At 47.6% G+C, this 12,278-nt stretch overlaps 1 protein-coding gene across 1 annotated transcript in view; it reads right to left on the bottom strand.

The window, feature by feature from the left end:
• Positions 1-2,233: 2,233 nt before the first annotated feature.
• The window catches only part of VWA3A (von Willebrand factor A domain containing 3A), a 60,631-nt gene continuing 50,586 nt past the window's right edge, over positions 2,234-12,278 (bottom strand). The window contains exons 26-31 of the mRNA XM_015426191.1: positions 11,049-11,193; positions 7,883-8,027; positions 5,471-5,487; positions 4,352-4,478; positions 3,224-3,321; positions 2,234-2,282 (exon numbers count right to left, since the gene is read on the bottom strand). Of these exons, the coding sequence (XP_015281677.1) occupies positions 2,234-2,282; positions 3,224-3,321; positions 4,352-4,478; positions 5,471-5,487; positions 7,883-8,027; positions 11,049-11,193 (581 nt within the window). The remainder of the gene's footprint in view (positions 2,283-3,223; positions 3,322-4,351; positions 4,479-5,470; positions 5,488-7,882; positions 8,028-11,048; positions 11,194-12,278) is intronic.

A 12,278-nucleotide genomic window follows, 5' to 3' on the forward strand; every position in this document is an offset into this window, starting at 1 on the left:
TCCAACCCTTTTATAGCTCCAGCAAACAGAAGTCCTCTGCAGAGCTACATTATTGTTATAGTTTCAGAGGGCAGAACAGCTAGGTTTGAATCCAGTAGCCCCTTAGAGACCAACAAGCTGCTACTGGACTCGAATCTAGGGGGGGCGGTCACACACGCGAGATAAAGTTGGGGGGGAAGTGAGGCTATTTCCTCCAGAGGAATTGGACCAGCAGCTGCATGATCACACAGTCCTTGGAAGCTGCGGGCACAGCCCGCCACTGCATGATCAGACACAACCGTGGGTGAGTCAGGGTTTTTTCCCTATTTGTTTCCAATGCGCTTAAACGAGGGATCAATGAATCACACCTCCGCACTGAGGGCTCCCTATGGAGTGTGATGATGCGCATACTGAGAAGGGGGGGTTTAAAACAATGGCACGGTCAGGATGGCCTGATCAGACCATCCCGACGCAATGAGAGCGTGCTGGAGCGATCAGACATGGGAAACTGTCCGTGGCCCTTCGCAACCCGTTTACTACAAACGGAGCTCTTCCGCCAGGCTTTCGAGTAGGAGTCGCCGCCACTACTATTCCATCAACGCCTTCCCACCACCGCACACCACCACCGCTGGTGCGGGTATCATCGGAGGGAGCGGGACGTCCCTAGCGGATGACAGGGTTGTGGGGACATACACTGCTGTGGTTGTTCAGATATAACATCTTAGAACACCATCTTGGTTTCACGATTCGGAGTATTGGAGCACCGATAATTTATTTTAAGAATTTTATTTAACTGTAGTATGTGTATTATTGTATTTTATACTGTTTTTATTGTTATAATCTGGCATTTATGCCTCTGCTAGCCGCCCTGAGCCTTCGGGGAGGGCGGGATACAAATCCAAATAAATACATACATACATACATACATACATACATACATACATACATACTACCGGATTTTCCCCGGGGTCTTTTTACTCCGCTTCTGTGGCGGAGCAAAATAGGTTGCCGACGGGTGCAGGGCGCTTCCCAGATGTTTGTCATTCACACCTATGGTGGGGCTAATTGTGCGTGTGATCGTGCCCCAGTTGTTGTTATAGGGGTTTTAACCTCTTAACATTCTTCCCCTATTTGGTTGGTCTGGCATTGTGTCTCCAGATATGGAATAAGGCTCATGCTGGGCATAATTATGACTATCATCACAGATATTTTTTTCTCCAAAATTGTGAATCCCGTTGGGAAACAAATTACGTTGAAGTAATGACATTTTTAGTTCTGTGCTGGTGGGATCCAGAACCCCTGTTCTGCCAAACAAAGGAATCAGAGGAGATCGCAGAATCTCAAAGGGTAACGTTCCTTTTGCAACACCTCAAATGTTACGTGTTCAAGGACATCAAAGAGAAGAGAGCTCCAAAGAGGACTGTGCGACTGATGGTGGAAGAGGAAGTCAAGGAGGACATGGACCAAGAAGAGGCCTTGAAGTTTAAGCCAGGTGAGAGTCATTGAGCCAGAGAAGCTTCAGTATAACAATGTGGGCAAAAAGCAGGTTGGAAAGAAGTGAGAAAGAACTGGACATTCAAGAAGAAGAAACCTGCAAAGTGCATAGGAATGCCTCCATTTCAAAAAAACTGGTCCTTGGTTTGGGACTTACACAGAAATATAGCTCAATAGTGTTTGAATAAAGGGCTTGGTGAAGAGTGAGCTCATTGTGCTTGGATAAGGGGGTCATTTATCCTAAATCTGCTGCCAGAACTATCTGTCTGTCACCTGGGTTGGGCATTGTTGGGCATCTGTGGAAGCCCGCATCCCGGCAGGGGGCCTGGTGCCAATATTCCCCCCCCCCTCCCAAGCTCCTTGGCCCTGATATTCCTTCCCTGCTGCTGCCTTCCCACTCTGGAAAGAATGAGAGCAGTGAGAAGCTCAAGCCCTACTGACTTCACTTTTCCCATTTGGGTGACAGTGGGAATGGTGCCCAGAGAGAGAAGGCAAAGAATGGGCAGTGGTGAAAGTCTGGGTCCTCCTCAAAGGTGGGGCCAGCACCCGTCCAGTGCAAGAGGTCTTCAGAAAGGACGGCCACTCCTTCCCAGTTTCGATCTATCAGAATCAACCAGCACAGTGCTGAACGCTGAGGAGTTACCTATTTACAACAAAACACTGATCTTCTCTAAATGTACTGGGCAACCAGATTTGAAAGGTACCTAAATCCTTTACTTTCAGCAGAGATTTCTTTTCATCCTACCTGGAGGCTGCTGAATTAGGAGGACTGCTCCTTTTGATCTAAATTCTTTTTTTCCAATAGCGATCTAATAGGGGGTGAGAAAAACCCACAGAAATGATATGAATATTGTTACAGTCCTTCTCTGGCATAAACATGGGTAGCTCATAATTATTTATGCAGTGGGATTTCATGGGATTTTGAAAACACAGCAGTGTTGAACAAAAAGATTTTCCCTCCTTACCTGCGGTGGTTCTGCCTATTCCATTCCATCACTTTATGTGGGTAAATCAGACCAGCGTCGTAGCTTACCATACAAACTAAATGATTCCCCCACCATACATTTGTTAACATTGTCACTCCTTTCTGGTCATTCTTCAGGAAAGATGGGAAACAAAATCTCACATTGGGTTGGATCCCACAGACCTATTCTGCTAGGAGTGATGTTTTCTTCCAGCAGAGGAAAGAGCTACCCTGGGGGGAACAGATCCTGGGGACCAACCCATCCCTCCCTCCCACCTTCCATCCCTCCCCCCCAACATCACGCCCCAACAAAGAAAAACAACAGCACAAAAATTTGACGGCAACACATCCACATGTGTCATCCTGCACAAAACACAGAAACCAACACCACTGGCTAGCTATCAGGCAATTTATTGACAGCCAGCTGATATAAGATACCCACCGAAAAAGCCTGGCTTGTGCTAAATAACTCCTGGCTTTTGCTACTTCCTCAGTAAGCTTCTTTAAATCATCTCCTTCAAACAGGGGGAAAACTGGATCCTAAAAGAAAACAAGTGGTTGGATTTACATGCATTTCCCTTGAAGGAGCCCTGGCCTGGAAGGCTCAGGCTAGCCTGATCTTGTCAGACTCCCTACATCACTCTCCAAGCAAAGAAAAACAACAACACAAAAATGTAAGTGACGGCAACACATCCACATGTGTCATCCTGCACAAAACACAGAAACCAACACCACTGGCTAGCTATCAGGCAATTTATTGACAGCCAGCTGATATAAGATACCCACCGAAAAAGCCTGGCTTGTGCTAAATAACTCCTGGCTTTTGCTACTTCCTCAGTAAGCTTCTTTAAATCATCTCCTTCAAACAGGGGGAAAACTGGATCCTAAAAGAAAACAAGTGGTTGGATTTACATGCATTTCCCGTGAAGGAGCCCTGGCCTGGATGGCTCAGGCTAGCCTGATCTTGTCAGATTTCAGAAGCTAAGCAGGGTCAGCCCTGGTTAGGACTTAGATGGGAGACCACCAAGGAAATCCGCGGTTGCTATGCAGTGGCAGGCAAGGGCAAAACCACCTCTGAGCGTCTCTTGCCTTGAAACCCCTGCTAGGTCGCTGTAAATTGGCTACAACTTGATGGCACTCTCTACCACCACCACCACCACCACCACCACCACCTTGAATACCCGTAGAGAAACCAATCCAGAGTCAACCCAGATCTCTAGATCTCATCAGACTTAACAGTGACAGAACAGAAAAGAACATTGCAGGACTTCCTGAAGCATACATACATTCTCTTGCAATAGATCTTTGTAAAGATGCTTTTCCTAAAAAGGATTTCCTTTGTTCCTAGCAAACATGTCTATAAAAGGTTTCCCTTGCTCGAAAGCTAGTCGAATCCGACTCTAGGGAGCGGTGCTCATCTCCGTTTCCAAGCTGAAGAGCCAGCGCTGTCTGAAGACATTTCCGTGGTCACGTAGCCGGCATGACTAAATGCCAAGGCACATGAAACGCTGTTACCTTCCCACCGAAGTGGTACCTATTTATCTACTTGCAATTTCTTGCTTTCGGACTGCTAGGTTGGCAGGAGCTGGGGCCAGAGACGGGAGCTCACTCTGTCACACGGCACTCGGGTCTCGAACTGCCAAACGACAGCCCTTCCAGTCTGCAGCTCAGCATCTTAACCTCTGAGCCACCACGGCCCCCTCTTTCTATACACATCAACTAATGGAAACATGGGGGATAGAACGGAATCATTATATATTTAACCTAGGGGTGGAACTGCACATTATTATCATCCTCAATTAAAAAAAAATAGAATGCAGTTGTGATTTAAAGGGGTTGGGGGAGAAGCATGCCAGTATAAAGCATAGTTTTAAAAAGAAATCCAGTGTGCAGGAATGTGCCAACTGAACGTACATCTTCATCTTTGAAACCTTCCGTCAAGATCCGATGGGCTGCCAACTGTCCATCCGCATCCCCATGGCACCGATGGTAGCGTCCCCCGGTCTGCCAAGCCAGCCTCTTGAGGAAGTCGTTGGCTCCTCTGTGGAAGGCCAAACAGAGCAAGAAAGGGCTTTGGAATGGTTCCCCCAAAGGCATTCTGTGATGATGACGATACACTGGCTATGACCGTGCTCTATGGCTGGAAAGCCTTTGTCATAAGTCACTTTGGGCATTCTGGGGCACAGAAAGGAGAAACACCATCTAGTAAATTTTTCTCCTGCACTTTCTCCAAGGAGCTCGGGGCAGTGTGGTACAAGGGCTCAATGAATCCATGTTATCTTCACAACCACCCTATGAGGTAGGTGCAGGCCCGTAGCTTGTGGCTTGTGGGGCAAAAAATGTTCAGGTGGGGGTGCCATTATTTGCCATAATGAAGTTTGGGTAGTGTGCACCCCTCTCCCTCCCCTCCTGCAAAATTTAAAGAGCCCTTCAGCTGATCAGGAGGGAGCACATGGCCCCCAGATCAACTGGAGGGCCCTTTAAATCTTGCAGGAGGGAGGGAGGAGGCACGTGCCCCCCCCCGCTTCTTCTCAAAAGCATTTACAGGGATCCTTTTGTTTAAAAGACCCTTTTAAATGCTTTTGGGAAGAAGCAGGGGGGGGGGGCTTTAAGGAAGGGGGCCCCACTGTAGCTACGGGCCAGTTTAGGACACATGTATTGTTCCTGCCAAGACATTGGCTTCAGTGATGGATGAATGTGGAAAAAGAAAAAAAAGTTTTTATACCCTGTTTTTTCTCTACCTTGAGGAGCCTCAAAGTGGCTTATAATTAGATTCCCTTCCTCTCCCCATAGCAGGCACCTTATGAGGTAGGTGGAGCTGAGAGAGCTCTGAGAGAACTGTGACTGTCCCAGGCTCACACAGCAGGCTTCATGTGGAGGAGTGGGGAATCGAATCCAGTTTTCCAGGTTAGAGTCTGCTGCTCTTAACCACTACACTATACTAGCTCTCAGAAGAAACAGGAGAAAGTAGGTGGGAAAGGGGTGGACGTAGGTAGGAAAACACTGGGGTTCCTCATCTCTTTCCTTCTTCACCTATCAGATTTGACCAGCTGAAATTCATGGCAGGACTCATGCATAAGAATTACTGAAAATCTATAGCTTAAAATTATCTCAGAATCTCTACCTGTCCCAACATTTTGGCACCACTTTCAAACTGTTCATTAATTATTGAATTAAAATCTATGTATACAGTGTCTTTCAAGTATTCAAACAGTGTAATGTACGTTATCTAAGGTAAAATACAGTAGATCATGGGATCTCTATTTATACTTCATCATTTGAAGGCCCACATCCTTTTGGATAGGGCTAGTCACATAGCATTGTTCCGAACACGACTGAAGACCTTCAAATGTTACAACTTTGCCATTGCATGAAACACCCCCTCCCACATATCTAGTGTGGCTCTTAAAAGACATCGTAGTATGAAGATAGACAACATTCAGTTTCTTATTCAAGCACTGTAAACATAAAAATCTCAATCCAACTAGAGTTAATGACAGAATCTGATTGAAAACAGTTGAATGTACTAGTGAAGGAGAACGAGTTGGATGGAACCACAGAGTGTTGTGATCTTTTAAAATTAAGTAGGCTATACAACAAGGTCCAGGTCTTCTTTGACCCCCTTGCCTCATCTTGATAACTCTCAGGTGTAGATGGAGATTGAATGTTACTTATTTAGAAAATGTATATGCTGCCTCTCCAGACACATGTTCTGTTGTATTGGATTAATAATGTTTATTTTATTAAAAATGAAGACATAGCCTACAAGTATAACTGTGTATCCCCAGTTCTAACAAAGAACGTGTTTGAGTATGTCTTCAACGCTTTGAAATAAATTTTGCTTTTCTTGAAAACGTGGATTTATTCTCGATGCTTGGGGATCCAACACGGAGTGAGCTCCCATCTCTAGTTCCAGCTCCTGCCAACCTAGCAGTTCGAAAGCAAGAAATTGCAAGTAGATAAATAGGTACCACTTCGGTGGGAAGGTAAGAGCGTTCCATGCGGAAGCGGGGCGGCCGGAAGCAGGGGGCAGGGCTTCGTCATGTGCCCCGCCCCCCTCGTACCTCACCCGGGGGAACTGCGATCCCCCGCGATCCCCCCTGAAATGACCTCTGCCCAAATGCATTTTGCACTTGACAGGATCAGTGTGCAATGGTCCCTGAAAACCTGTTTGCCATCTAACATTCAATTCAGCTCTACTACAAACTAAATATCCCTTAAAATCCATGCTCCCTCTAAGCTGTGGAGTCTTGTGAGCAAATATTCTACTTTGTGAGCTACTGGTGTTGTTCTGAGCAAGTGATTTGGCTACTGCATAAATTAGTTTGCTCTGGAGCCCTCCTTCCTGAGCTAAGACAAAAATCTGTGAGTTGGGGGCTAAAAAACTGTGAGCCAGTTCACACTAACTCAGCTTAGAAGGAACACTGCTTAAAATCTACACAGCCTCCCAAGTTATCTTCTGCACTGTCTCAACAGGAAAACATGAAGGGAAATGCTTGTCTACCCCGCCCCCCTTTCAAATATAATGCAGGAGGGGAGTTTCAGTTAGCAAAACCATGCGGAGATGAAAGAGTTAAAACACCTTTTCCACTCAAACTGGGACCTCCTCCATGCCTACGTTTCTGCTCATTACCCTGCAAACCTTTACAAAAGCAGAGAGAAAGAGAGAGAAGGTGCCAAGAGCCAAAGGAATTTGCAAGACCTGACCTCCTCAATTGATTTCTTAGGTCTTCTGCCCATGGCCTGTAGCTTAACCACATAGGAAAAGCCCTCTGGATCAGTTTAATGGTCCATACAATCCTGCATCCTGCTTCTCACAGTGGCCAACTGGAAGGCCAGCAGACAGGGTGTGGATGCCACAGCTTTTCCACAGCAAATGTTATTCAAAGATACACTGCCTCTGAACATGGAGGCTCCATGTAGCCACTCCAGCCCTGAATATGCAAATCTATAAAACAGAACTGGAAGCGAGATGGGCCGCTCTCATATGGATGCCCACGCCAGTGTTGCGTGGTGCGTGTAGGACAGCCTGTGTGCCAGTAGAAAGGGTCAGGCAGCCATCAGGACTGTTTCAGCCACTCCAACTCACCAGCCACTCTTCAGCACTCAACAGCTCTGTATAGCACCACACAAGACAGTCCAGTGGTGAACTATATACAGCTTTACTTATAATATGTACAATCCTCGGACAACATGCTCCGCCAGTCACCGTCATAAAGAGAAGAAGTACACAGGGCAGCACTTGTCCACATATATACATTATAGCAACCAATCAGCTAAGAGCTGAGTCATTGTCACTGACCTCACACCATAATCAGGACTCAACCGGTCAGGACCAGTTTCCAGCAGCTTCCCTGCTGACAGTTAGATCACTATGATCTGACAGCTGGATATTAACATTCAACAGCCAGCTCCTATACAACACTCTTGTCCAACATAACCCACCTGCAAGGCCTTGAGGATGGACGTATTCCCATGTGCTCGAAACGTGGAGACCCACTGCACGGCATCGTGGCATGCTTCGTCCGTGGCCTCCACCAGGCACTCTTGCCAGGCCACAACATCTTCCGCAAAGCTTATCAAATTGAATCTGAAAAGGGAGACACGTCTTTCAGTGAGCCAAGCAAAGTCAGGTTTTTGCGTCGCCCCAATGCTGGAAGCTGCGGTTATGCCGGCCACATGACCACGGAAACGTCTTCGGACAGCGCTGGCTCTTTGGCTTTGAAACGGAGATGAGCACCGCAACCCTAGAGTCGGATTCGACTGGCTTTCGAGCAAGGGAAACTTTACCTTTACCTTTAATAACATGATTTAAAAATTGCTAAGAGTCAGTTGATATTTCACAAAGAACATTTGAGGCCATGATAGCCATAAATGCACACTTTCTTTTAAAAAGCTGAATATGAATATGGCAGGAAAAATAGTGGTGGAAACTGGAAATGGGGAAAAAATGTTCTTTAGGGTCAGTCACAGGACACCAGATGCTGGTAGAGCATTGTGTCTAAGAACAAGCTGTCATCTGGGAGAACTGCAGTTTCAATCCTAGCTCTGTCACAAATTCAGGGTGTGTCTTAGCACCCTCTTTCAGTCCCATATCATACAATATGGAGATGATAATACTGTTTTTCCTTCCAGGGATATTGTAAGGGTTGGATCCAATCATCCTTTCCACTGGTGACAAGGGAAGGATAGGGTCTCCTTTGACCACTGAAAAGGCTATGCTGTGGATCATGGGACTTCCATCGACAACATGCTTGTGGGACATGGGATATAGTAAGAAGGCAAATTAGGTGACACTAAGTGGGGGGGAAAAACCTGGATGGATCCAGCCCAAGTGTGTGTGAAATACTTTGAATATAGATGTAATGCTAAATAGTATTACTCTTGGAGGCTTTCTCAACTCTTGAAAATGGTAGGTTCTAATGAACAGGGTGGAAAGAATCACCCAGGAAATGTAGCATTTTCATAGGCCTAGGAAAATGTAGAGAAGTGTTTCAAGCAAACTTTGGCTTTATTGAAACAAGTTTTAGTATAACAGCTGGAGGTTATTGTGAAATCCAGTTAGGCACACTGGTCAAATACGGGTCAGTTTGGCTTACATCCTGTTTGCTGGTTATTAGTCATTTGCAGTCATTAGTTTGAATGTTCATCAATCCATTTGTGGCTTCTCAGCAGGTCATTTCACTGTACTCCCTTCTGACCATACAGTCAATGGAACTGACCTTTTGTGTACAAGCATTGTCACCGAACTCTTGACAAATGCTGGTTACACAGAAGTGGCTCGAGCTCTAGAGACAAAGGAGTTGGTCTGCAAGATTTGGACCTACACGATTTCCAGGGTATAAGCCTTTGAGAGTCAAAGCTCCCTTCGTTACCTTTAATGCTGGAAGCATCCGACCTACAGCCCAGTTTTCGGCATCTGATGCAAAACACACTGGGAGAAGAAATTGCTTGTTCCCATCTCTGAGGACGCTGGTTTCAGGTGGGTAGCTGTGTTGGTCTGCAAGATTTGGACCTACACGAGTTCCAGGGTATAAGCCTTCGAGAGCCAAAGCTCCCTTCGCCAGTATCTTGGCAAATGCTGTGATAGATCAAGACGAGTAGCTGTGTTAGTCTGTTTGTGGCAGTAGAAAAGAGCAAGAGTCCTGTGGCACCTTAGCAACGACATTTGTGGCAGGGGACGAGGTTTTGTGAGTATCTGAAGAAACGAGCAGTCACTCACAAAAGCTAGATCGGCGAGGATTCCTTCTGGCACCCCCCCCCCATGTGCCCACCAATTTTCAAAAATAAATGCATTTTAGGAAGAATGAAAAACACAAATAATCAAGAAACTCCCAGAGTACAGGGCCGGGTGCAGCTTGGCGCCTCTAAGGGCCAGCCCGCTCTAGGCGATTGCCTAGTTCGCCTAGTGAGTGAGCCGGCCCTGCGTGTGACTAGTTTCGATTCCCAGCTTCGGCTCTAACTGCCCGGGGCTCCTTTCCCGCACACGGGAGTCAGGCCGATTGGCCCAAGGGTGGGTGTGTGTGCGCATATGAACTCTTGCTTTGCTCTTGACAAATGCCGGTTACACAGAAGTGGCTCGAGCTCTAGAGACAAAGGTGTGATTCGTCTGCTCGGGATACCTGCCTTGCTGGTCTTAGCACAGTCAGTCACATTCACACATAAACACAGAACAGTGTACAGGCAGCAGGGCTGTCAGCCCTGAGGTGGAAAATACCTGGAGATTTGGGGGGTGGAGCCAGAGGTGGGTGGGTGGGGTTTGGGGAGGGACTTCAATCGGGTATATTGCCACAGTGTCCACCTTCCAAAGCAGGTGAAATTATCTCTGTAGCTTGGAGATAATTTGTAATCCCAGGCAGTCTCCAGCCACCACCTGGAGGTTGGCAACCCTAGAAGGCAGCATTCATCTCTATATCTCTCTCTCCCCCCTCCCTCCCTCCCTCCCTCCCTTTCAGATTTCTGCTATTCACTGGCCCCACTCACATGGGCCAGATAACATGGGGGGGAGGCGTGGCTGTTCACCCCGGAGCAAAATAAAGCGTAGTAGCCCGATCACATGGTCCCCTGAGTCTTTGCGCTTAGGCTGTTAGCTGGCGATCACACAGCAATGCTGGAGTGTGGCAAAGAAGCCGCGCGGCAAGCAGTTCACGTTTTTGCGCATGCGCAGTTCCGTGGAGCAGCACTGCTTTCAGTTACGTGTTTGTGCGCATGCGCTTACGAAAAACATCTGGTTTGCGTTGGGACGTGGACGGGCGCCGGATGCCACGATATACTAGCGCTCCCGTGATCAGACGCCCACCCCTGCCCTGCGTTTTCCGGATATTAGTGCACTTTCCGCTGTACTTTTTTATTGCGCATCTTCGGCGGGACACCACGGGTTGGCCACGGGTATGCTATGCTTCCCAGATGTTGCGGTGTGATTGCGCCCCGAAAATCTGCCTGACATTCGTGCCTTTAGCATGGCAAATCCTCCGTGTGACCGGGGCCACTGTCCCCCTTTTTCACAGCTGCCTTTTGCACCCCGTCACCCAAAAGGGGATTCTTCTCACATTTGCAAGAAGCAAACTTTAAAACAAATTGATTTTTTTGAATACCACCCCAGGATCCTTACTTGGTCTGATTCTTCCTCAGCTGTTCCCAGATAAGGGAGGTCAGCTCTTGGGTGACTTGCTCCAGAGACGGTTCCATGGATCCGGAGGTATCGATCAGGATGCAGACGCTGGCTTCCAAAATCACCCCGAACAATCGACGGCTTCCTGTTCCCCACCCCCCAAAAAAGCACGCACGTCACGTTCCGACATGGCTTCACTTTCATAAGCATTTGGGACCAAGTTTATCCAAAAAAATGGTTGTGTGGGAAAGATAAGAAAGACACAACGGAAAGCAGGAACGGACCTGGCGATGAACGGTTCTTTCTCGGAGGTAGTTGTGCGCATTAGCCCTTTTCAATAAGATGTTTTCAAACCCTGGAGTGACTTGCAAGGGGTGAGGCGGGTTCACACATGCAGGGGAATGGGAAGGCAGAACGGGGAGGAGTGATTTGGGACTGCCAGCGGCACCAACCAACTGAACGGAGCTTTTCCCCCCTGCTCTCCCGGCCACCGGCTATAAACTTGGGGCTGGCCAAGGGCTAAGGCAAGAGATGAAAGCCTCTTGTGGTCCTCAGCTCTTAGCCAGCAGCTCTTGGGTTGCCCAGAATTACAACCCGTCTCCAGACAACAGAGGGCAGTTCCCCTGGAGAAAATGGTTGCTTTGGTTGCTTTTCCTCCCCTATTTCCGCCCTCCCCAGACTCCTCCACTCCCCCACCCCCCAAATCCCCAGGTCTTTCTCAAGCCCAGGGCTGGCAACCCTACGTGGCTCATGCCCTTGAGTGACCTGGACATCGGCCCAAGCAGGCTACTTTCTGTTTGTATTATTTAAACCATATTTTCCCCCAGGGCTATTTTTGGGCAGGAACGCACAGGAACGGAGTTCCGGCTGGTTCCCGAGTTGGCCACGCCCAGCAGAAACCCATTGGCATAATAGGCCACACCCAACAGCAGAAACTCATTAGGATTGGCTACATTAGGGGGGTGTGGCCTAACATGCAAAGGAGTTCCTGCTACAAAAAAAGCCCTGGGTTTTGACAAACAAGGTAAACAGAATAAGAAGCAAAAGGTGGGTGTGGCTGGATGACAACACTTCTGGTGACATGGGGGTGTGGCCTAATAATAATCAGGGCTCTTTTTGTAGCAGGTACTCATTTGCATATTAAGCGACACACCCCTAATGTAGCCAATCCTCCAAGAGCTTACAGTAGCTCCTGTAAGAAGAGCTCTGTAAGCTCTTGGAGGATTGGCT

Source organism: Gekko japonicus, unplaced genomic scaffold (genome assembly GCF_001447785.1).
Source record: "Gekko japonicus isolate JY-2015 unplaced genomic scaffold, Gekko_japonicus_V1.1 scaffold384, whole genome shotgun sequence".
In the NCBI taxonomy this organism is placed as follows: domain Eukaryota; kingdom Metazoa; phylum Chordata; class Lepidosauria; order Squamata; family Gekkonidae; genus Gekko; species Gekko japonicus.